The sequence below is a fragment of the Geotrypetes seraphini genome, chromosome 4 (genome assembly GCF_902459505.1).
Source record: "Geotrypetes seraphini chromosome 4, aGeoSer1.1, whole genome shotgun sequence".
NCBI classification, from domain to species: Eukaryota; Metazoa; Chordata; class Amphibia; order Gymnophiona; family Dermophiidae; genus Geotrypetes; species Geotrypetes seraphini.
The window spans coordinates 9,654,329-9,679,649 of NC_047087.1; the positions used below are offsets into that span (position 1 = coordinate 9,654,329).

Genomic DNA, 25,321 nt, shown 5'->3' on the forward strand with positions numbered 1-25,321 from the left:
CAAACCTGTCCTCAGGCCCTGCCCATTCATCACTGTGTCACCCCAGAAAAACACAACAGTCTGCCAGCTTACAGCAGAGATTTAAGGCTTTGCTAATGGAACCTGGCGGTGACAGGTGGAGATATCTGTCTGTTTTTCCAAAATCTAAATTCCCCCTGGCATCAGCCTCTCTTCCCCTTCTAAAGAGGTCTGTCAATGGGATGGAGATAAGGAGTATATGGGTCGGCATGCATGAGGTGAGGGGGCTCTGGGAGGGAGGGCGAGGGGTCCCTAGGTCATACGCCGAGAGGTTGGATAGGCTGGGGCTCTTCTCTCTGGAGAAGAGGAGGCTCAGGGGAGATATGATAGAGACCTTCAAGATCATGAGGGGCATAGAGAGGGTGGATAGGGACAGATTCTTCAGACTGAAAGGGACAGCGAATACGAGGGGGCATTCGGAGAAACTGAAGGGAGATAGCTTCAAAACAAATGCAAGGAAGTTTTTTTTCACCCAAAGGGTCGTGGACACTTGGAATGCGCTACCGGAGGAAGTGATCAGGCAGAGTACGGTACAGGGATTCAAACAGGGATTGGACGGATTCCTGAGGGATAAAGGGATCGCGGGATACGGAGGGAGGAGCTGGGATGTAACACAAGTATAAAAAGCTAACTAAGTAATGAGTATAGAAACCAAACCAGGTCGTGCATGTGCAAGACCGGAAGGTTAGGACTTCGATAGGAAGACAGGACTTAAATGAGAAACCAAGGTGGCAAGGGAGCCTCTTCTGGTGATACAGACAGGTCGTGACCAGTCTGGGCCGCCGCGGGAGCGGACTGCCGGGCAGGATGGACCTATGGTCTGACCCAGCGGAGGCACTGTTTATGTTCTTATGTTCTAGGATGTGTGGGGCTTCAGTTTCTCCCATGGCAGTCTGCAGTATCCCAGCCCCCCTCCCCGTGGATGCTTAGGCCTGGATTCTATAAACAGTGCCAGTAGACGCCTAAACTCAGTAAAAAGCGTTGAAACATTTTTAACTTAGTTTCACTTAAATAATCCTCACCGGAATTGTGCCTCTGTAGGTGTTTCACTGTGGTTGTGGCTAATGCCGGAATTGGTGTTAGGCAGCCTAAAGCACCTACAAAGGAACGATTCCCATCATAGGTAGGTGCCCGAAATGTAGGCCAGGAAAAGCCTGGCCTATGTTTCTGGTGCTTACTTTTCCTGGAGGCTCGATTCTGTACCGGGTGCCGTCGGATGATTGACGTGCGATCGATCGGTGACCACTTTTAAGGTAGCCGCCGCCAACGGTGTCAGTTATAGAATCCGGACCTTAGGCCTTGATTCAATAAGGTTCATCTAAAATTCGGTGCTAATATCAGCATCGGTTCTATATAACTTAAGCGCCCACTATAGAATCATGCTCAGCACCACCGTGGCGCTCGTTATGCTAACATTTAGGCATTCCCAATTTATGCCAGGGGTTTCTATGCCTAAAATTAGGCATCGCTATCAGAGTCTAACGGCACCTGATTCACAAAGAGACGCCTAACTCAAAACCACGCCCCCTAACCACGCCCACTTTTAATATAGGCGCCTACTTTTGATAGAATTGAGATTTTAGACTTAATGATAATAACTATTTTTCCTATACCGCCACAATCTTGCGACTTCTAGGAGGTTTATAGTGAAGACAGCTGGACAATCAGCGAATTACAGAATACAGTTAGGCATCTAAAAAAAAGGTAGGCATCTAACTCTCAATTAAGTCCAATTAAGGCCGGTTGTGATGCCAATATCACCACTGATTAAGCCTCAGCACCCTGAGGTTGTGGGTTCAAATCCCACGCTGCTCCCTGTGACCCTGGGCAAGTCACTCAATCCATTGCCCCAGGCACATTACATAGATTTGAGCCCACCAGGACAGACAGGGAAAATGCTTAAGTACCTGATTGTAAACCGCCTCGATAACCTTGAAAGGTGGCATATAAATACCTAAAATAAATAAAGTAGGCACAGATATCAGCCTCTAACTTTAGGTGGGCTTTATGGAATCAGGGACTTAGGGCCAGATTCTCAAAACTTAAGGTTGCCTTTATGCGGTTGCTAAACTGGTTCCAACCACTTTAGTGTGCAAATATTTTAGCAGCGGATTATCAAAACGACTTACCGTGGTCTTTTCTGAACTTCCTAAAAGTCTCTGATTCTGCCATGCAAATGAGCTCATCAATATTTAAATGAGCACTCTGGTCAATTCTTCATCATCACCGAGTGAACTCATTTTCCCATTCTGTCCCGGTGAGTTATTTTCCTGTCCCTGCCCCATTCCTGCAAGCTCCGTCCTCATCTGCACAAGCCTCAAACACTTTAAAATCATAAGTAGCAACATTCTAGAGCTCAGACTGTGATGTCATAATGCCTCATTCCACCAATGCCTAAGCTCCGTCCTCATCTGTACAAGCCTCCAACACTTTAAAATCAAAAGTAGCAACATTCTAGAACTCAGATTGTGATGTCATAATACCTCATTCCACCAATGTCTAAGCTCCGTCCTCATCTGTACAAGCCTCCAACACTTTAAAATCAAAAGTAGCAACATTCTAGAGCTCAGACTGTGATGTCATAATGCCTCATTCCACCAATGCCTAAGCTCCGTCCTCATCTGTACAAGCCTCAAACACTTTAAAATCAAAAGTAGCAACATTCTAGAACTCAGATTGTGATGTCATAATGCCTCATTCCACCAATGCCTAAACTCCGTCCTCATCTTCACAAGCCTCAAACACTTTAAAATCCTAAGTAGCAACATTCTAGAGCTCAGATTGTGATGTCATAATATCTCATTCCACCAATGTCTAAGCTCCGTCCTCATCTGCACAAGCCTCAAACGCTTTAAAATCCTAAGTAGCAACATTCTAGAGCTCAGATTGTGATGTCATCATGCCTCATTCCACCAATGCCTAAGCTCCATCCTCATCTGCACAAGCCTCATAAGTAGCAACATTCTAGAGCTCAGATTGTGATGTCATAATGCCTCATTCCACCAATGCCTGAGCTCCGTCCTCATCTGCACAAGCCTCAAACGCTTTAAAATCATAAGTGTTAGAGGCTTGTGTGATTAAGGAATGGGACAGGGACAAAATTCATGGGGGATGGGAAAAATGTGTCCTGTGCCATTCTCTACTATGTATTCCCAGCGATAAGCAATGGTTTTTCTCATATTTTCATAATGGTTTATGGACTTTTCCCTCCAGGAATGCATGCAACTCCTTTTCAGATCCAGTTATGCTAACTGCTTCTACCACTTCCTTGAATTGCAAAGGTCTAATTTAACCACATCCTTTGGCAATGAGTTCCAGAACTCGAGAAATATTTTTTTCAGTTTGTTCTCAAATGGTTTTTATTGAACCGTAGAGTGGAATACGGTAAACAGCCCAAGTGTTCAGGATTTCTTCTTGTTTGTTTTAAATGGGCTACTCTAATTTCATGGTTTGTTCTCTCCTCTTTGTACTCTTTGAAAGAGTAAACATTAATTTGTGTCCACACATTCCATTCCATTTAGGATTTTATAGACCTTCCTCATATCTCTTTTCAGCTGTCTGTTCTCCAAACTGAAGATCCCTAACCTCTGCAGCCTTTTCTCCAGGGCTTCCCACGCCTTTATTTAGTCTTACTGCTACTATTATTTCTATAGTGCTACCAGATGTACACAGCACTGTAGAGAGTCAAAAACGAGACAGTCCCTGCTCCAAAGAGCTTACAATCTAAACAGACAAGACAGACAAACAGGATCTCATGGATACAGTTAAGGGGAAAGGTTATTTATATATCTGTGTAGGAGTTTGCAGGGCCAGGGCAAGGGATGGAGCTCACAGGGACGGGGACAGGGACAAACTTTGTCCCCGTGCCATTCTCTAGGTACACTTTCACTAATATAAAATATATTACATTTTGTAATCATCAAAGAAATTGATATCAAAATATATTCAACATATCCTGAAACAAATGGGTTAATGAGATTATAATATTTGCATGACATACAATTTAACTCTATTAGGAGTCAGCATATTTTCACCAGCTCCAACTCCACAACCCAAATTGCTTCTCTGTACCTTTTTCAGTTCCGTTATTTCTATTGACTGGAATTACACACAACACTCGGTGTGGTCTCACCATATAGCCATACAGAGACCTTAGAATAATCTTTGATTTGTTAATAATTCCTCGCATTCTGTTTGTTTTTTTGTCAGCAGACACGTCCATGATAATGCTTGAATCCTAATGGTGGAGCTCAGCATCCATGTAGTTCAGAGTGGAGTTTTTGTTCCCAAAATGCATCACTTTGAACTTGTCCATATTCAATTTCATCTGCCATTTGGATGCCCACTCTTTCTAGGTCCTTCAGCAGTTTTTCATGGTTTAATACCTTTGAATAAATTTGATCCTTCCCTCACTTCACTCCACTCGCCAGTCCCAATAGAGATCCACTGAGAGAATTCTCCATTTCGCCCTAGTCTTGTGAGGAGTTTCCAAAAGGTCATTTCCTCCTATCCTATGACTTTTTTTTTAATTCCTCAGGAGTCTCTCATGAGCTATTTTGTCAACTATTTGTCTGAAAGTCCAGGTACACTAGATCAGCTGCCTCACCATTATCCACATGTTTATTCTCACCTTCCTAGCAGATGTAGCAGATTGGTGCGGGAAGACTTCCCTTGGCTGAATCCAAGGTGACCCTTGTGCACAGCTTTACTGACAGCACTGGGACTGTCAGGGCCGGTACTAGACATGACGGGACCCAGAGCAGATGCTAAGAAGGGGGCTCCAAAGCTTGCTTACAGGCATCCCCTCTTTCAATTTCAGGCAGGCTTGAGAACCCCCTGTGACCGGGGGGCCCAGGGCAATTGCCCTGTTTGCCCTGGGATCTGTGAAAGGTGGGTCTCCTGATCACATTTCCTGGAAAGGAATAAAGAAGTCCTTGAGTTTCCAAGCAACATGGGGGCTGCTCTGTCCCTTCCTCCTATGTCCTGTGATCAGGCGCCTGTATTTGTTCCAGGGGGTTTACATGAATTTATTTAGGTCCTCAAGCATTTTCCCCTGTCTGTCCCAGTGGGCTCATACTCTATCTAATGTACCTGGGGCAATGGGGGGGATTGAGTGGCTTGCCCAGGGTCACAGGGAGCATTTTGGGTTTGAACCCACAACCTCAGGGTGCTCAGGCTATAGCTTTAACCACTGTGCCACACCCTTTCCCCCCTTCTTTTAATGCCTTTCGTAAACAGGTGTGCTAAAGCCTACGTGAATGTTCCACCGTATTGTCTTCCCCAGATGAGAGGAGAGAGTGCGTCAAGAGAGGTGCCAGGGACAAGATGTGCCCGGTATGTACTCGGTACATAGCAAATGTCGCATTTATTACTCTCGCCACCTGTTTTTCCAGAGCAAACATCCCGTCACCTTTTGGCCTTAAAGAGACTTAGTCATGTTCTACTACTGCGGATTCGATCCCTCATCACAGAAACCCCATCTTATGTCAGACCTTCCCTGCCCCTCCCATGCTGACACTGGTGTCTCTTGAAACGTGAGTGTTATGTTTCATACTAAACTAAACTAACTAAACTAAACCTTAAGTTTATATACCGCATCATCTCCACGGAAGTGGAGCTCGACACAGTTTACAAGAACTTACAGGACCTGTGCTAGGGAGATGTGAGGCCTGTGCATTAGGCTGAATTGGTTTTGCTTGGGAATCTTTCCATTTTCCAAGACTCGCACACTGGCGCTTCAAGTTGCTGGTAGCATTGTTTGAGACACTCCTACTTCTATGATGAATTATTTCTATAGCACTACCAGACGCACGAGCGCTGTACAGAGTCACAAGGAAGACAGTCCCTGCTCCAAAGAGCTTACAATCTAAACAGGATGTCATGGATACAGTTAAGGGAAACGGTTAATCTGCTGACTGGGTTGGAGGCCAATCAAGCCATTGTGACATCACTGAGGAGGTTGGCTCTTATTGGTGGAATGAGGCATTATGACATCACAAGCTCAGCTCTGCTTCCCAAAGACTGAAACTTCACACTACTACTACATTAAGAACCTAAGAATAGCCTTACTGGGTCAGACCAACGGTCCATCAAGCCCAGTAGCCCGTTTTCACATTAGCCCGTTTTCACATTAGCCCGTTTTCACTAGTACCTGTCCAAAACCCAATCAGTATTCTCTTTATGCGCTTCTAAATTTCTTCTCATCTTGGATACATTTGCAGCATTGTCTGTGACTAAACTGCGTACTAGACTTTTGAATTTTTGTTCACATTGTAATATAGCTTTTGCTGCTAATTCCTGTGCATTTCCTGAGGTATCATTTGATTCTGCAAAAAAGGCATTCACTTCTTCTGTTGTTGTGTAAGCACGTACAACAGGATCATTATGGACATTACTCTACTTATCAAGACTTGACTTAAAATGTAAACATTGCATGAATATACAGCCTCATGCTACATAAGTAAAAACTAATCCTTATTTCAATATGAATAACTTTTGAACTATAATGTTAAATAGAAAACTATTTTTAGATAGATATTTCCTGAAAAAAGAATTTTATTTAAAAAAAATCAAATCTAAATGTAAAAAATCAGATTAAAAAAATAATTGATTTTTATCCATCCTGGTTTATAGAATAGTGCTAGGTATGTGCTCAACTGATGGTATTTAGGGTCTAGCCTTTACAGTGGCGTACCAAGGGCAGGGCGGGGGGTGTGGACTGCCCCTGGTACCAGTCCTAGGGGAGTGCACAGCCGGCTAGATCCAGAATCTCCTCCGCTGCTCTAAACGGCACCTGCACCTCAGCGCTGCTGCCATACTTATTCCGAAGCAGAGTCGGCAGCCGCGCTGAAGTGCAGGAAGGTCCCGCGATGACTGCTTCTCCCGCCTCTGCTCCGGAAGACGTGACGTCAGAGGGGGTGGACCAGCAGCCGCAGTCATCGCAGAACCTTGCCGCAACACCCTGCGTCTGCCAGCCCACCCCCTCTGACATCATGTCACTTACTAAAAATCATATTTTTCATACAGATAGGGGGGGGGGGGTCAAAAAATGATGGGCCCCGGGTGTCACATATGCAAGCTATGCCACGGAGCCTTTATGTCAGCTTTTGACATAGCATAAATACTCACGCTACTATTCTGTAATAGCTTCTGAGCCCAAGTTTGCTGTTATCGAATACTTGCTTAGCGCTCATGTTTCTTTTGCACCTAATAGTGTTTGCCCCTCCTGAGGCTCCCCAATTTCTCCATTATTTGGGCAGACTGTTGTCCAAAACCTTGGGCGACTCTCTTAGGTGGGGCCTGGTGTTCTAAAAATGCAGAGCTCTTAAGCCTGTGCCTAAGATTTCAACCAAAAGTTCTGCTTAAATTAGTTGCAATGAGTAGATACCATTTTACGTTATAGATACAATTTAAGGTAGAAGGGATGGGAGGGGGAATTTGAATTTCTTAATGTTTAGATTACTAGGAAAGATTATTTATGTGATCTATTTGATTGAAATTTTTATCTATTAGTATCATAAATGATAGAATTTCAAATGATGTACTCATTGACAAATGTTTTATATATATGTATTTGTTGTAAGATGAAAAATGAATTAAAAAAAAAAAAGTTATCCTTATAAATGTAGGCCCAGTTCGGATTCAATCCATAATAGAGACTATTTTATTGGTTTTAATAATAACTTATTAATTTATCTCTGGTTGATGTGTACAGCTCCATCCCCACTTTTTATTTCTATTAATCTTCTTTCCTTGTTTTTGGAAGATTCAGTAACTCCAGTATTGAGGGATCCAAGGCTGATGCTGGTCAGACGTCTGCATTTGGTGTCCAAGTATTGTAGATCACTTTGGCCCCCTTTTATCAAGCCACGTTAGGTTTTTTAAAAAAATCACTGGTCACTGCGGTAAAAGCTCCAACACTCATAGGAATTCTGTGAGCGTTGGAGCTTTTACTGCGGTGGCCGGCAGTAAAAACCCCTAATGCAGCTTGCTAAAAGTGGTCCTTTATCATCACATACCACAGGAGGAGGGGAGGGGAAGACTTCTTAAATAGCAAGTTAAATATTGCCAGCAATACTTGGGAATAATATATAATTATAACCAAGACTCCATCGTATTAGATGGCCGACGACATTTGCCAACCAGTGTTTAAGCATGAATGGCCATAATCTACAGAGTGGTAGGTGCAGCTCTGGTCACCTTGTTGGGTGGACTGGATGGACCGTACAATTTTTTTTTGCCTAGATCAGGGGTTCTCAACCCAGTCCTTGGACATACCTAGATAGTCTTCAGAATCTTCAACACGAATATTCATGAGAGAGATTTGTATGCTCTGCCTCCCATTTTATATATATCTGGCTTGGTATGTCTGAGGACTGAGTTGAGGATACCTGGCCTAGGTTTATGAATCTAATTTCCAAGCCTACTGCTGAAAATCGGTGCTAAGCTCACTTTTTTTCCCCTGCCCTAAATCCACCCCCATTGTTACTCAGTTATTATGCTTCTAAATTTTGGAGTTTGGTGAAATTGAGTTTAAAGTTGGGCATCCACCATTAGTAAATTTTCTGGGAGGCCAATTTATGAGCACAACTTTCAAAGTTAGGAGCCTAAATCCTTTTGAATATCGGGCCTGTGGTTATTAAATGGTTAATGGGGTGTTTGTCTTTCCCTTTCAGGTTGTCTCTTCCGCTACAATGTCCTGTCCTTGGTGTATCTGCTCTACCTGCTGCTGCTACCCTGGTTTCTGGGGCCCAGTGAACACAGCATGAAAGGTAAAGAAACACTTTGATTTTTTTCCAGTATTTAAGGACCAACACTAGTAAGATTCTTCAGATTTATTTTTTGTCCAGAGTTTTGACAGCACAAAAAACTTATTTGACTTATTTCTTGGTTTCCTGCTGTACATTATATTTTCATTTTTTTAAAAGTTGAACACTTAGGCCTGATTCTGTATAGGACACCTGGGAGGGGTGTCCTATACAGAATCGGGCCTACACTAACCCCGATTCTGTAACCGGCATCCATGTTACAGACACCTGTTAAAGAATCGGGTTAGAGTAGATGCGGTCGCTACACTTATCGCGGCAAGCGATCTCCCTGCTGCGATAAGTAAAGCGGCCGCCTGTCTGATCGCCGACAGGAAGGTACTGAACCCCTCCTGCCAGAAGGCTGCTTCCGACACTCCCGATTGCCGGCAGGAGGGTGCCCAACAGCTCCTGCTGGAACACCACCCTCCCCAAAACTCCTGATTGACGGCAGGAGGGTGCCCAACCCCTCCTGCCAGAAAGCCACATCCCCTCCGGACCCCCCACACTAACGACCCCCATCCCCCCTAACCTCCCCCCCAACTAACTTCTAAAGTGTTAGCCAGCCGGATGGGTCTTACTGCTGTCCAGCCAGCAGACCCACCTCGTCGAAATGAAGCGGGCCTGCCCCTTCCCAGCCCATCCCCACTAAGTCTAAGGCCTGATTGGCCCAGGCTCTAGAAGCCTGGACCAATCAGGCTGTAGACATAGCGGGTCCGCCCATCCCCACTAACCCTATGGCTTGATTGGCCCAGGCCTTAGGGTTAGGGGGGATGGGCAGACCCGCTATGCCTATGGCCTGATTGGTCCAGGCTTCTAGAGCCTGGGCCAATCAGGCCTTAGACTTAGCGAGGCGGGCCTGCCGGCTGGACGGCAGCAAGACCCGGCCGGCCAACACTTAGAGGTTAGTTGGGGGTGGGGAAGGTTAGTTGGGGGGAGGTTAGGGGGTGGTAGCATGGGGGGTCCGGAGGGGGTGCGGCGTTCCGGCAGGAGGGGTTGGGCACCCTCCTGCCGGCGATCGGACAGGCGGCCGCTATACTTTTGCGACAAGTATAGCGGCCGCGTCTACTTACAATATAGGCCAGCATTTTGCTGGCCTACATTGTAAGCGTCTTCTCCCTACTCTCTCTTCCCTATTTCCCAGCATCTTCACCCTATTCTCTCTTCCCCATTTCCCAGCGTCTTTACCCCACTCTCTGTTCCCCATTTCCCAGCGTCTTCTCCCCACTCTCTCTTCCCCATTTCCCAGCGTCTTCTCCCCACTCTCTCTTCCTCATTTCCCAGCGTCTTTACCCCACTCTCTGTTCCCCATTTCCCAGCGTCTTCACCCCACTCTCTCTTCCCCATTTCCCAGCGTCTTCTCCGTACTCTCTCTTCCCCATTTCCCAGTGTCTTCTCCCCACTCTCTTTTCCCCATTTCCCAGCGTCTTCTCCCCACTCTCTCTTCCCCCATTTCCCAGCGTCTTCTCCCTATTCTCTCTTCCCCATTTCCAATGTCTTTACCCTACTCTCTGTTCCCCATTTCCCAGCGTCTTCACCCCACTCTCTCTTCCCCATTTCCCAGTGTCTTTTCCCCACTCTCTCTTCCCTATTTCCCAGCGTCTTCTCCCTACTCTCTCTTCACCATTTCCAAGCGTCTTCTCTCCACTTCCTCCACCCCACCTTCCCCAGGTCCCTTCAGTGTCTGTTTTTTCCACCCCACCTTTCTTCCCTCTCTCCCTCCCTGCCCCTTAGCTTTGCAGCAGGCAATTTCTAAATATGTTTCCTACCAGCAGCCGGAGCATTGAAATCGCGTGTGGCTGCAGGAAAGGTCATCTCTGATGCAACTTCCAGTTGCGTCAGAGATGACCTTTCCTGCAGCCACATGTGATTTCAATGCTCCGGCTGCTGGTAAGAAGCATATTTAGAGAAATTCCCTGCCACAAAGGTAAGGTAGGGAGGGAGATGCTCAGGTGGCAATCAGGATGGAGGGAGGGAGATACTTGGGTAGCGGCGATCAGGATGGAGGGAGGAAGGGAGATACTTGGGCGGCGGCGATCAGGCTCAGGCGGTGGCTGCAATCAGGATGAAGGGAGGGAGGGAGATGCTTATGTGGTGGTGGCGGCGATCGGGCGGCGGCTATCAGTATGGAGGGAGGGAGCGCGATCGTTGACCACGTGCGTTCCCTCCCTTCCTTGCGGAGACAAGGCCATTCACCACTCCACGGGGTGGTGAATGGCCTTCTCTCCGTACCCGCGGTGACCACTTCCTTTCTCTCCCCCGTTTCGGTGGGTTAACCGCGACTAGCCATGGGTAATAACCACCGTGTCATTCTCTAATGACAATCAGCCCAGTAGCACCCTTGGTATGTGGGAGGAGCTTGAATAAAATTAAAAGTAGAATGGAAAAATACAGGAAAGAGAACATGATGGCAGGAATAGGCCATATGGTTTAATTAGTCTGCCCGTTCACACCAGCTGTTCAGCCCTAGCACTACCTCCGTAGCTGTGCAATAGCATTCAAGGTGTGGTGAAGTGTTCTGGAAGCCCGGTCTGGTGCTGGATTTTCCAGGGGCTGCAATTCCTTTTATTGGAGTACACAAGAAGGCTGAGAACTGGCAAACAAAGTACTGACAGGGTTTCTAATGATCTGTCATATGAGGTATGGAGATGCTGGAGTGGCAGGTCCTTAATGAAAACTATTGCTCTTACCCACCTCAGCAAATTACCTACAGGCCAAGTCCCTGTTCCGGAGGGTTTACAGTTTGGGGCAGACCTGGTTTCTCAGGTCAGCAGAAATGTGCGCTTGTGGGAAAAGCAGAATTTAAACCCAGTCCAGTATTCTGAATGGCAAATGCATATGTAATGTTTGCTCTGTCTGTCTTCCAGGTCACACGGGCCGTCTCTTGAAAGCTCTCCTGGGAACCAGCATCCTTTTTATCATTGCACACGTCACCTTCCAGGTGTGCCTGCGCATGGTGCCTAGCCTGGACCTGATGCTGGGCTTCAACTGTGAGTCTTATTAAATCCCCGGGTTCAGGCCAAGTAGGAAAAATTCAGGGCTGGGCACCAGCTCTTAGATGCTGTGGTCTGTGTCTATCTTTGGTGTCTGTGAGTCTGTCTCTCGCTCTCTTTGTATGTATCTGAGGCGCAGGGGTTTTCTGCAGACCGTGCCAAACAGATCGAGGGCATGTGATTTACTTGGAGTTCAGCAAAGTCTCATAGGCAGCTCATGAATAAATGGAGCAGTTTTGGGAATAGCCATGATCTGAATTAGAGGGTGGCTCAGTGGTTAAAGCTACAATATCAGCACCCTGAGGTTGTGGGCTCAAACCCATGCTGCTCCTTGGATAGGTGCTACTGGGCAAGTCACTTCATCCCCCTATTGCCCATGGTACATTAAATAGACTGTGAGTAGAGAATGACACGGGGACAAATTTTTCCCTGTCCCCACAGGAACTCAATTTCAGTGTCCCATCCCCGTGAATTTTGTCGCTGTCCCTGTCCCCACCCCATTCCTGTAAGCTCTGCCTTAACTGCACAAGCCTCGAACACTTATGATTTTAACGTGTTTGAGGCTTATGCAGATGAGGACGGAGCTTAGGCATTGGTGGAATGAGACATTATGACATCACAATCTGAGCTCTAGAATGTTGCTACTTAGGATTTTTAAGCGTTTGAGGCTTGCGCAGATGAGGACGGAGCTCAGGCATTGGTGGAATGAGACATTATGACATCACAATCTGAGCTCTAGAATGTTGCTACTTAGGATTTTAAAGGGTTTGAGGCTTGTGCAGATGAGGACGGAGCTTAGGCATTGGTGGAATGAGACATTATGACATCACAATCTGAGCTCTAGAATGTTGCTACTTAGGATTTTTAAGCGTTTGAGGCTTGCGCAGATGAGGACGGAGCTCAGGCATTGGTGGAATGAGACATTATGACATCACAATCTGAGCTCTAGAATGTTGCTACTTAGGATTTGAAAGGGTTTGAGGCTTGTGCAGATGAGGACGGAGCTTAGGCATTGGTGGAATGAGACATTATGACATCACAATCTGAGCTCTAGAATGTTGCTAGTTAGGATTTGAAAGGGTTTGAGGCTTGTGCAGATGAGGACGGAGCTTAGGCATTGGTGGAATGAGGCATTATGACATCACAATCTGAGCTCTAGAATGTTGCTACTTAGGATTTTTAAGCGTTTGAGGCTTGCGCAGATGAGGACGGAGCTCAGGCATTGGTGGAATGAGACATTATGACATCACAATCTGAGCTCTAGAATGTTGCTACTTAGGATTTGAAAGGGTTTGAGGCTTGTGCAGATGAGGACGGAGCTTAGGCATTGGTGGAATGAGACATTATGACATCACAATCTGAGCTCTAGAATGTTGCTACTTAGGATTTGAAAGGGTTTGAGGCTTGTGCAGATGAGGACGGAGCTCAGGCATTGGTGGAATGAGGCATTATGACATCACAATCTGAGCTCTAGAATGTTGCTACTTAGGATTTTTAAGCGTTTGAGGCTTGCGCAGATGAGGACGGAGCTCAGGCATTGGTGGAATGAGACATTATGACATCACAATCTGAGCTCTAGAATGTTGCTACTTAGGATTTTAAAGGGTTTGAGGCTTGTGCAGATGAGGACGGAGCTTAGGCATTGGTGGAATGAGACATTATGACATCACAATCTGAGCTCTAGAATGTTGCTACTTAGGATTTTTAAGCGTTTGAGGCTTGCGCAGATGAGGACGGAGCTCAGGCATTGGTGGAATGAGACATTATGACATCACAATCTGAGCTCTAGAATGTTGCTACTTAGGATTTGAAAGGGTTTGAGGCTTGTGCAGATGAGGACGGAGCTTAGGCATTGGTGGAATGAGACATTATGACATCACAATCTGAGCTCTAGAATGTTGCTAGTTAGGATTTGAAAGGGTTTGAGGCTTGTGCAGATGAGGACGGAGCTTAGGCATTGGTGGAATGAGGCATTATGACATCACAATCTGAGCTCTAGAATGTTGCTACTTAGGATTTTTAAGCGTTTGAGGCTTGCGCAGATGAGGACGGAGCTCAGGCATTGGTGGAATGAGACATTATGACATCACAATCTGAGCTCTAGAATGTTGCTACTTAGGATTTGAAAGGGTTTGAGGCTTGTGCAGATGAGGACGGAGCTTAGGCATTGGTGGAATGAGACATTATGACATCACAATCTGAGCTCTAGAATGTTGCTACTTAGGATTTGAAAGGGTTTGAGGCTTGTGCAGATGAGGACGGAGCTCAGGCATTGGTGGAATGAGGCATTATGACATCACAATCTGAGCTCTAGAATGTTGCTACTTAGGATTTTTAAGCGTTTGAGGCTTGCGCAGATGAGGACGGAGCTCAGGCATTGGTGGAATGAGACATTATGACATCACAATCTGAGCTCTAGAATGTTGCTACTTAGGATTTGAAAGGGTTTGAGGCTTGTGCAGATGAGGACGGAGCTTAGGCATTGGTGGAATGAGACATTATGACATCACAATCTGAGCTCTAGAATGTTGCTAGTTAGGATTTGAAAGGGTTTGAGGCTTGTGCAGATGAGGACGGAGCTTAGGCATTGGTGGAATGAGGCATTATGACATCACAATCTGAGCTCTAGAATGTTGCTACTTAGGATTTTTAAGCGTTTGAGGCTTGCGCAGATGAGGACGGAGCTCAGGCATTGGTGGAATGAGACATTATGACATCACAATCTGAGCTCTAGAATGTTGCTACTTAGGATTTGAAAGGGTTTGAGGCTTGTGCAGATGAGGACGGAGCTTAGGCATTGGTGGAATGAGACATTATGACATCACAATCTGAGCTCTAGAATGTTGCTACTTAGGATTTGAAAGGGTTTGAGGCTTGTGCAGATGAGGACGGAGCTTAGGCATTGGTGGAATGAGACATTATGACATCACAATCTGAGCTCTAGAATGTTGCTACTTAGGATTTGAAAGGGTTTGAGGCTTGTGCAGATGAGGACGGAGCTTAGGCATTGGTGGAATGAGGCATTATGACATCACAATCTGAGCTCTAGAATGTTGCTACTTAGGATTTTTAAGCGTTTGAGGCTTGCGCAGATGAGGACGGAGCTCAGGCATTGGTGGAATGAGACATTATGACATCACAATCTGAGCTCTAGAATGTTGCTACTTAGGATTTGAAAGGGTTTGAGGCTTGTGCAGATGAGGACGGAGCTCAGGCATTGGTGGAATGAGGCATTATGACATCACAATCTGAGCTCTAGAATGTTGCTACTTAGGATTTTTAAGCGTTTGAGGCTTGCGCAGATGAGGACGGAGCTCAGGCATTGGTGGAATGAGACATTATGACATCACAATCTGAGCTCTAGAATGTTGCTACTTAGGATTTTAAAGGGTTTGAGGCTTGTGCAGATGAGGACGGAGCTTAGGCATTGGTGGAATGAGACATTATGACATCACAATCTGAGCTCTAGAATGTTGCTACTTAGGATTTTTAAGCGTTTGAGGCTTGCGCAGATGAGGACGGAGCTCAGGCATTGGTGGAATGAGACATTATGACATCACAATCTGAGCTCTAGAATGTTGCTACTTAGGATTTGAAAGGGTTTGAGGCTTGTGCAGATGAGGACGGAGCTTAGGCATTGGTGGAATGAGACATTATGACATCACAATCTGAGCTCTAGAATGTTGCTAGTTAGGATTTGAAAGGGTTTGAGGCTTGTGCAGATGAGGACGGAGCTTAGGCATTGGTGGAATGAGGCATTATGACATCACAATCTGAGCTCTAGAATGTTGCTACTTAGGATTTTTAAGCGTTTGAGGCTTGCGCAGATGAGGACGGAGCTCAGGCATTGGTGGAATGAGACATTATGACATCACAATCTGAGCTCTAGAATGTTGCTACTTAGGATTTGAAAGGGTTTGAGGCTTGTGCAGATGAGGACGGAGCTTAGGCATTGGTGGAATGAGACATTATGACATCACAATCTGAGCTCTAGAATGTTGCTACTTAGGATTTGAAAGGGTTTGAGGCTTGTGCAGATGAGGACGGAGCTCAGGCATTGGTGGAATGAGGCATTATGACATCACAATCTGAGCTCTAGAATGTTGCTACTTAGGATTTTTAAGCGTTTGAGGCTTGCGCAGATGAGGACGGAGCTCAGGCATTGGTGGAATGAGACATTATGACATCACAATCTGAGCTCTAGAATGTTGCTACTTAGGATTTGAAAGGGTTTGAGGCTTGTGCAGATGAGGACGGAGCTTAGGCATTGGTGGAATGAGACATTATGACATCACAATCTGAGCTCTAGAATGTTGCTAGTTAGGATTTGAAAGGGTTTGAGGCTTGTGCAGATGAGGACGGAGCTTAGGCATTGGTGGAATGAGGCATTATGACATCACAATCTGAGCTCTAGAATGTTGCTACTTAGGATTTTTAAGCGTTTGAGGCTTGCGCAGATGAGGACGGAGCTCAGGCATTGGTGGAATGAGACATTATGACATCACAATCTGAGCTCTAGAATGTTGCTACTTAGGATTTGAAAGGGTTTGAGGCTTGTGCAGATGAGGACGGAGCTTAGGCATTGGTGGAATGAGACATTATGACATCACAATCTGAGCTCTAGAATGTTGCTACTTAGGATTTGAAAGGGTTTGAGGCTTGTGCAGATGAGGACGGAGCTTAGGCATTGGTGGAATGAGACATTATGACATCACAATCTGAGCTCTAGAATGTTGCTACTTAGGATTTGAAAGGGTTTGAGGCTTGTGCAGATGAGGACGGAGCTTAGGCATTGGTGGAATGAGGCATTATGACATCACAATCTGAGCTCTAGAATGTTGCTACTTAGGATTTTTAAGCGTTTGAGGCTTGCGCAGATGAGGACGGAGCTCAGGCATTGGTGGAATGAGACATTATGACATCACAATCTGAGTTCTAGAATGTTGCTACTTAGGATTTTAAAGTGCAGATGAGGACAGAGCTTGCAGGGATGGGGCAGGGACAGGAAAAAGAGTTGCTGCGGAGACGGGGAAAAATTTGCCCCGTGTCATTCTCTAATTATGAGCCTGCCAAGACAGACAGGGAAGAATGCTTGAGTACCTGAATAAATTCATGTCAACTGTTCTGAGCTTCCCTGGGAGAATGGTATAGAAAGTTGAATGAATAAATAGTGATAGATGACAGAGGGAGCTGATAACTTGGATTCACTTGGACAAATGCTGAAATGCCTTAGTCTATTTGAGATCTTCACCAGCGGTATTGTGGAAGGGTTGGAAGGAACAGGCTGCCTTTTTCTTTTTAAGCGACATAAAGATCTGTGACGGAGTGAAAAGATAGTTTGAGACACGATCTAAAAATCTTCAGTGCTGTGATGTACAGAGCGATGCTTTTGGAGTGCAGAAATCCAAAGAAGGCGTGGATGATAACAGGGAGAGCTAATGAGCAGAGAGGAAGGGGGGGACCTTGTGGTGAGAGTGCCTAAGGCTGTAAAAGTGGAGAAATAATACGGTGGTGACCAAAGTGTCAAGACAGGGTTTGTTTTGCTGCTAGTGTGGCCTAAGGGGATATGCAGGAGAGAGGTGGAGACTGTGGAGCACTTTTTGCAGAAAAATGCAGACTCAGAAGGATCAACAGAGATGCTCGTAGGGAAGGAAGGGAAGAAGACAGGAAGCTTGCATAACCAAAAATGGAAAATCAACAAGAAGAAAAGAGGCCAGGACTAACCTAACTGGAAAAATAAACTGATCAGACAAAGGTACACCTGGTAATAATAATAATAATAATTTTATTTCTTATATACCGCTATACCCTAAGTTCGAAGCGGTTTACAATGAGAGTCGTGTCTAGAGAGAGTACAGTGTTAACAATAGGATACAGGATAATACAAAGTGAGCAGGTACTGGGGTGTTTACAATAAGGTACAGGATATTAACAGTGAACAGTTACAGGATGTTTACAATAAGATACAGGATGTTACACTAAGATATAGGATGATACAATATGAACAGTATACAGGAGATCAATGCTGTTTACAGCTAGATATATACAATGTGCGTAAGAGAGGTGGGGGAAGGGAAAAGGAAGGGGAAGGACTTTCGAGGGGGATTAAACTGGTAGGGGGGGAAAGCTTAGGTGGTGTTGAAGAGACGGATCTTCAGAGATTTTCTGAAGTCAGCGTATGATGTGGCTTCGAGTATTGGTTTTGCTAGCCATGTGTTCAGTTGGGCTGCCTGGAAAGAAAGCATTCTGTTTAGGTACTTCTTGTAGTGACATGATTTCAGGGATGGGTAAGTAAAGAGGTTTGTTCTGCGGGAGGTCTTTTTTGGGCAGTAGGTGAGAAATTGGGAAGCTAGGTAAGTTGGTAGCATCCCGAAGATCGCTTTGAAGCTGATGCAGGCAAACTTAAAAAGTATTCTGGATTCTACTGGCAACCAGTGGAGTATTTGGAGATATGGAGAGATATGTTCCCATTTCTTGAGTCCAAAGATGAGACAGACGGCAATGTTTTGGATTAATCTTAGCTTGTGGAGGGACTTTTTGTATGCTCCCAAAAATATGATGTTGCAGTAGTCCAGAGTACTCAAGATGGAGGCTTGTACTAGTAGATGAAAGGATGATTCGTCGAAGAATTTTTTGATGGTGCGAAGTTTCCAAAGGGTAGAGATACATTTTTTGAACATTAGATCAGTGTGTTTTTCTAGTGTTAGGTGTCTGTCAAGGGTAACCCCTAGTATTTTAATAGATTGATCAATTTCGTAATCTTTGCCATTCACGTGAATCTTGTTGTCTTTTATCTGCTCGTTGGGAGAGGCTAGGAAAAATTTGGTTTTTTCTGTGTTCAGTTTGAGTTTGTAGGCCTTCATCCAAAGTTCTATTTGGTTTAGGATATTGGATAGGTGAATGATGAAATTCGGCGAAATATCGGATAATGGAAGTACGACGGTGATATCGTCAGCGTAAATGTGGAAGGTGAGATTTAAGCTCTGTAGTAGGTGTCCCAATGAGATGAGGTAGATATTGAAGAGGGTCGGTGAAAGCGGGGAGCCTTGGGGAAGTCCACAGTTGTTGTTCCAGCTGAAGGAGAGATTATCATCTTTGAGTACTTGATAGGACCTGAAATCGAGAAATCCCCGGAACCAGGTATGGGTGTTTCCTGAGATGCCTATTGACTCCAAACAGTTCAGCATGATGGAGTGGTCAACTAGGTCAAAGGCGCAGCTTAGATCCAGTTGGAGGATCAAAGCGTTGGAGCCTTGACTGAGAAGGGAGTGTAGGAAGTTTAGAAGGGAGGCCATTATAGTTTCGGTGCTGAAGCCGGGTCTGAAACCAGATTGTTTAGTATGTAGTAAGTTGAATTTGTCTAGGTAGTTGTTTAGGTCAGCATTTACCAGGCCTTCCATTAATTTGGCAGCCAGAGGGATATTTGCTACGGGTCTGTAGTTGGAGATGATGTTGGCTGCTTCTTTTTTGTTCTTTTTTATAGGAATAATAATAATTTGGCCCAGGTCTTCTGGGAATTTCCCAACGGATAATTGTAGATTGATCCAGATTAGAAGGTTGGTTTTGAAGCTAATGGGGGCAGATTTCATCACATTTGGGGGGCAGGGGTCTAATTTGCAGTAAGATTTTGTATATTTATTGTAGTACTTGATGAACGTTAGCCAGTCAGTTTCCTTGAAGTTGGACCAGCTCATGTCGGCTTTAGAAGAGGGGTCAGGGTCCTGGAGGATGGTGTAGTTCCAGTGGGAGTCTTGTGTGCTTGGGAGGGCAAGTCTTGATTTAGATATTTTTGAGTTGAAGAAATTGGCCAGGTCGTCTGCTGTGATCGTGGAATCTTCTACTGGGTTTGTGTAGGGGTGGGTGTCAAACAGGTCATTGACTAGTTTGAATAATTTGCTACTGTTTAAGGAGGTGTTGCCTATAATGTTGGTGTAGAAGGTTTTTTTCTTTTTAGAGATGGTGTTTTTGTAGTTAACTAGCATTTGGCGCCAAGCGTCTCTGGATTCTGGTGTTCCTAACTTTGTCCACTTCCTTTCTAATCTTCTTAGTTCTCTCTTTATCCCAAGGAGCTCTGGGTCAAACCAGCGCGATAGGTTTCTAGGTCTGAACCTTCTTTTCTTCAGTGGGGCCATTTCGTTTAGGATTTGGGTGCTGGTGGAGATCCAGGAGTTCATGAAGAGGTTGAGATCCTCGTCGTGGTTGTGGGTAATGTCTTAGTGAGACCAGAATTCTACGGAGTTGAGTTTGCCTCTGCTTGTTTTAAATAGAGTGGGTTTGTGTTTAGCTTTCCTCGTGGTTGATTTCTGTTGCCATTCCAACTCGAAGTTGCATATTTTGTGGTCAGACCAAAGTGAGTCTGACCAGGTTTCTGATATCAATCGGATCGTAGGGTTTGTTGAATGTGAATTGGTCAGTGATACAATGTCCAGTTGGTGGCCTTTTGAGTGGGTTGATATTGGGGGGGAGTGAGGGAAGCTTAGGGAGGTTAGAAAGGACCAGCATTCGGTGGATTCAGGTAGATCTGGATTCTCTAAATGTAGGTTAAGATTGCCGCATAAGAGGTTGTAAGGGCCCGAAAGTGAATTGGTTAACAGGAATTCCTGAAATTCTTCTTTGGCTGCTGACCATTTTCTGGGTGGAATATATGTCAGAATGATAGTAAGGGAGTCGACTAGCAGTTCTGATTGAAGCTTTAGAGAGAGGATTTCCAAGGTGGGGAAGGATTTAGAGCTGAGCATGGAGCCGTTTAAGTTGTCTTTGAGGATTACAGCCAAAGGATTATGGCTAGGTGTGGCCTAGTGATAGAGCTGCTGCCCCAGCACCCTAAGGTTGTGGGATCAAATCCCAGCACTGCTCCTTGTGACCCTAGATAAGTCACTTAATCCTCCAGGGCCCCAATATAAGTACCTGGATATATGTAAACCACAAAAAGTAGGGTTACCTGATTTTCCTGAAGGAAAATCCGGACTCATGGCCACGCCTCCAGGTCCATCCATGTCACACCCCACCCCCTTAACCTGTTCATGCATCAGGACAGCATCTGTGGATCTGATGCAATGATTTCATGCATTGCATTCACGAATGCTGTCCTGATGTCTGAAGCTTTTCAAAACCTGGACAAAGTACCGGGTTTTGAAAAGCCGTCCGGACCCCCGGATGTCCTCAAAAGGAGAACATGTCAGGGAAATCCGGACGTCCGGTAACCCTAACAAAAAGGTGCTTGCCCTGGATCGGTAGCATGGAATGTTGCTATTCTTTGGGATTCCACAATCTTGTTACTCTCTGGGATTCCGGAATCTTGCTATTCTTTGAGATTCTGTATGGAATGTTGCTACTCTTTGGGATTCCACAATCTTGTTATTCTCTGGGATTCCTGAATCTTGCTATTCTTTGAGATTCTGTATGGAATGTTGCTACTCTTTGGGATTCCACAATCTTGTTACTCTCTGGGATTCCGGAATCTTGCTATTCTTTGAGATTCTGTATGGAATGTTGCTACTCCTTGGGATTCCACAATCTTGTTACTCTCTGGGATTCCGGAATCTTGCTATTCTTTGAGGTTCTGTATGGAATGTTGCTACTCCTTGGGATTCCACAATCTTGTTACTTTCTGGGATTCCGGAATCTTGCTATTCTTTGAGATTCTGTATGGAATGTTGCTACTCCTTGGGATTCCACAATCTTGTTACTCTCTGGGATTCCGGAATCTTGCTATTCTTTGAGGTTCTGTATGGAATGTTGCTACTCCTTGGGATTCCACAATCTTGTTACTCTCTGGGATTCCGGAATCTTGCTACTCTTTGAGATTCTCTATGGAATGTTGCTACTCTTTTGGATTCTAGAATTTTGTTACTCTCTGGGATTCCGGAATCGTGCTATTCTTTGAGATTCTGTATGGAATGTTGCTACTCTTTGGGATTCCACAATCTTGTTACTCTCTGGGATTCCAGAATCTTGCTATTCTTTGAGATTCTGGATTGAATATTGCTACTCCTTGGGTTTTGGCCAGGTACTAGGGACCTGGATTGGCCACTGTGAGAACGGGCTACTGGGCTTGACCCAGGAAGGCTATTCTTAGGTTATTATGTGCTATGCAACTCCCATTCTCCTACAGAGAATGAAATATATCAGCTTTGGAAATGTTTGCTCACTACAGGACGAAATGCATTTCTCTTTCTCTTTCGTCATGTTCCAGCTCTCCCAGAGTCTCTCTTTCCATTTCATGTTGTGTCTCAACTGAGGTGAGGGATTCTGTTAACACGTAGGTTCTGTGCAGGAAATCTGGACTTCTTCAGCTTGTTCTTTTGCTGGTGTTGTACAATATTTGCAATTTCTGTTAGAATTGGTGCTGGTATGGGATGTGAAGCTTCTGAGAGGGTTGTTGGGTTTTTTCTTTCAAGGTTTTGGGTCTTTGTGACTGGGAAAGTTTTTGTATTGCTTGTCAGTGATGTGACCTGGAATTTGAATAGAATCTTTTTGAATGTTGAGTTATAAAGAGAAATTTTTTTAAAAATCTTTATTAAATTTTCAAATTACAATTATGCATTCAAATAATTCATGTACATATAATATTACAAAAAAAGCACAATAAACTTGGAACGCTCTACCGGAGGAGGTTGTGGTGGAGACCTCCATTATGGGATTCAAGGGCAAGTTGGATGCACATCTCCTTGCAAATCACATTGAGGGATACAGCTAAACAAGATCTCATCTGGGAACACCTAGGTCTTCATCAGGAAGCACCTAGTTAGGCCTCCACGTGTGCGGGTCACCGGACTTGATGGACCAAGGGTCTGATTCGGTGATGGCAGTTCTTATGTTTTCTTATGTTATGTTATGTTATTAATAAGCAATTATTTTCTCCCACCCTCCTACCTAGTAATCAAGAAAATAAATACCCAGAAGAAACTACCAAAAAAAATCCCCAAATCAATTGCAATGCAAACCCCTCCCCCTCCCTCCCACCCTGGATGTGTATGTTTAAAGGTCAGTAAAATAAAGTTAGTTATCATTCCTTACAAAATTTAGCCAATGGCTCCCAAACATCCAGAAATTTCCTGTAACTTCCCTGCTGTGCAGCCATCAAACGCTCCATTTTAAAAGTATAACAAAGAGAAGGAAAATTTTGATTGGTTAATCTGGGAATATCCCATGTAATAGAATAATTATTATACTTCATAAGATTTACATAAAAATGTCTTTAAGGATGACTGTGTGGGAGCTACGGAGCAGAATTGAGGGTGTAACGTAGGCTTCCCTCTTTGCCCAACCAGAAAGGCAATGCGCTGGTCTAGAAGAGGGTTTTTTGTACTTTGAAAATTGTGCTCACTAAGGACTTGGCTTTTCAGTTGTTAATGCAATCTTTGGTTTTAGACTATCGTAACATTGTTTATTTTACTGGTTATCAAAAGCACTTTCAATGATTGCGATTAATCCAGAATGCAGCGGTTCGATTGATTTTTAAACGAAACCCCCCCACCCCCCTCCAACTGATCCTGTCCCACCTTATCTTTTAAAATTTCACTGGCTTCCAATGAAAGCCAGGGCACTTCTCCCCTCCCACCCCCCCTTTTCAAAAACATAGCACAGTTTCTAGCACCGGCTGCAATGGTAACAACTCCGATGCGCATAGGAATTCTGTGAGCGTTGGAGCTGTTGCCGGCGCTAAAAATCCATGCTACGGCTTTATAAAAGGCGGGGGGTGGTTATGATTTATTGCCTAGCTATCTGATTTGAACAATTTTCTTTTAATATTTTAACAAAATCCCACTTTTCTTTTTTTTTTTGCCTTTCCTACAATAATAGAAACGTGATTGCAGATAAAAGCCAAATGGCCCATCCAGTCTGCCCGTCTGCAGCTTCCATTATCTCCTCCTCTCCCTAAGAGATCCCACGTGTCTGTCTCAAGCTTACTTAAATTCACAGTCTCTATCTTTAGAAAAGCCATAAAAACTGCCTTATTCGACAAAATCACCACCTAAAAAGTATCTACACCTAACACTACATATGTCCACTCCTGTTTTGCCTAACATTAATTTTGCTGCCTTTTGTAAGATTCTATATGCTCTTTGTAAGATTCTATATGCTGTATCTCAGACCTTTTGTAAGATTCTATGTGCTTTTTTGTAAGTTTTCTACATACTGTATCCCGGACTTCTACATATTGTAACTCGCTGACTGTCCAGCTCTCTTCAGTGTGAACCGCTTAGAAGTCTCACGACTATGGCGGTATAGAAGAATAAAGTTATTATTATTATCTCCACCATCTCTCCCGGGAGACTATTCCATACATTTTCATAGATTACTCCTGAGCCTCTCACCTCTTAGCTTCATCCTGTGCCCTCTCCTTCCGGACTTTTCCTTCATTTGAAAAAAAAGACTCGCCTCCTTTATTTTAAGGTCATGGAGATATTTAAGCACATAAATTTTTAAAATAAATGTTTAAACAAATAATATTCCCTCTCTCTTTTCTTCCAGAGTTTATATATTAAGGTCTCAAAATCTATCCCCATATGATTTATGCCAAAGACCACTAACCAATATTGTTGCAGCCCCCTGGCTGTCTCCTTCCTATTTATGTCTCTAATATTGCACACAGTATTCCAATGGGCCTCACCAGAGACTTATACAACGGCATTATCACCTCCCGTTTCCTACTAGCCATTGCTTCCCTTATGCACCCTGACATCTTCCTGCTGACACAGTGCCTTTGAGTAGCTTTTTTTTTTTTTTTGGGGGGGGGTGCTGGGCTTGGGGGCTGGGGCTTTTCTCCTTGCTGCTTGGTATACAAATCACACCTGACAATGAACAGTCACGTACCACGCACACTGTACATGTTTGTGTTGATATGTGATATTTTGCCTGCAGAGCTTGGGTTGGTTCATTGGCTGCTGTTGGAATATGTTATGTTTCTGTTTCTGCAGGTACCACGTGGGACACATTAGCCCGTCACATTGGCGTGAGCAGGTAAGGAGGTGACATACGGTTCACTCAGCCAAAGCCTGTGATTTGTAGACTGGGCACATACAGTAAGAGTGTTGGGAAGAGACTGCTGTCCTAGAAAAATCCAAAAGCTCTTTGTTTCCCCCCCCCCCCTTGAGCATTGCAGAACCTTAACTGAGTCCAGGGTGTGTTAGTGGATCCACTGGCTGGGAGATTCACAGTCCCAGCTTCCGCCTATTAGGGGGTTGAGAGAGTAAGGCAAGGGTGTGGCAGCAGATGCATCAGCTGGGAATGATGGGGTCATTTTTAGAACACTCTTTACTTGTGCAAAGCCTGTTGTGTACAAAAATGGGTTTTTGTGAACGTTGCACGGTAAACGGCACTCAAAATGAGTGTTGACAATTCTATACACGATGCTCTGAGTTGAGCGTCATTTGTAGAATAGCATGTGCCCTCTTTACGCCAACTGAAGCCTGGTGTAAATCCTCGCATGTAAATTGGGCACAGATCCCCTGAATTCTATAATAGTGAATGCCATAGCGAAGCCCCCTTCAGTTGTGCGCT

The 25,321-nt window shown here is 44.6% G+C and overlaps 1 protein-coding gene across 3 annotated transcripts in view; it reads left to right on the plus strand.

The window, feature by feature from the left end:
* Nucleotides 1-25,321, plus strand: part of PIEZO1 (piezo type mechanosensitive ion channel component 1) — a 400,254-nt gene that overhangs the window by 110,712 nt on the left and 264,221 nt on the right. For all 3 annotated transcript variants that reach the window (XM_033942562.1, XM_033942564.1, XM_033942563.1), the window contains exons 2-4: nucleotides 8,694-8,789; nucleotides 11,690-11,812; nucleotides 24,739-24,781. In XM_033942562.1, coding sequence (XP_033798453.1) covers nucleotides 8,694-8,789; nucleotides 11,690-11,812; nucleotides 24,739-24,781 — 262 coding nt within the window. The remainder of the gene's footprint in view (nucleotides 1-8,693; nucleotides 8,790-11,689; nucleotides 11,813-24,738; nucleotides 24,782-25,321) is intronic.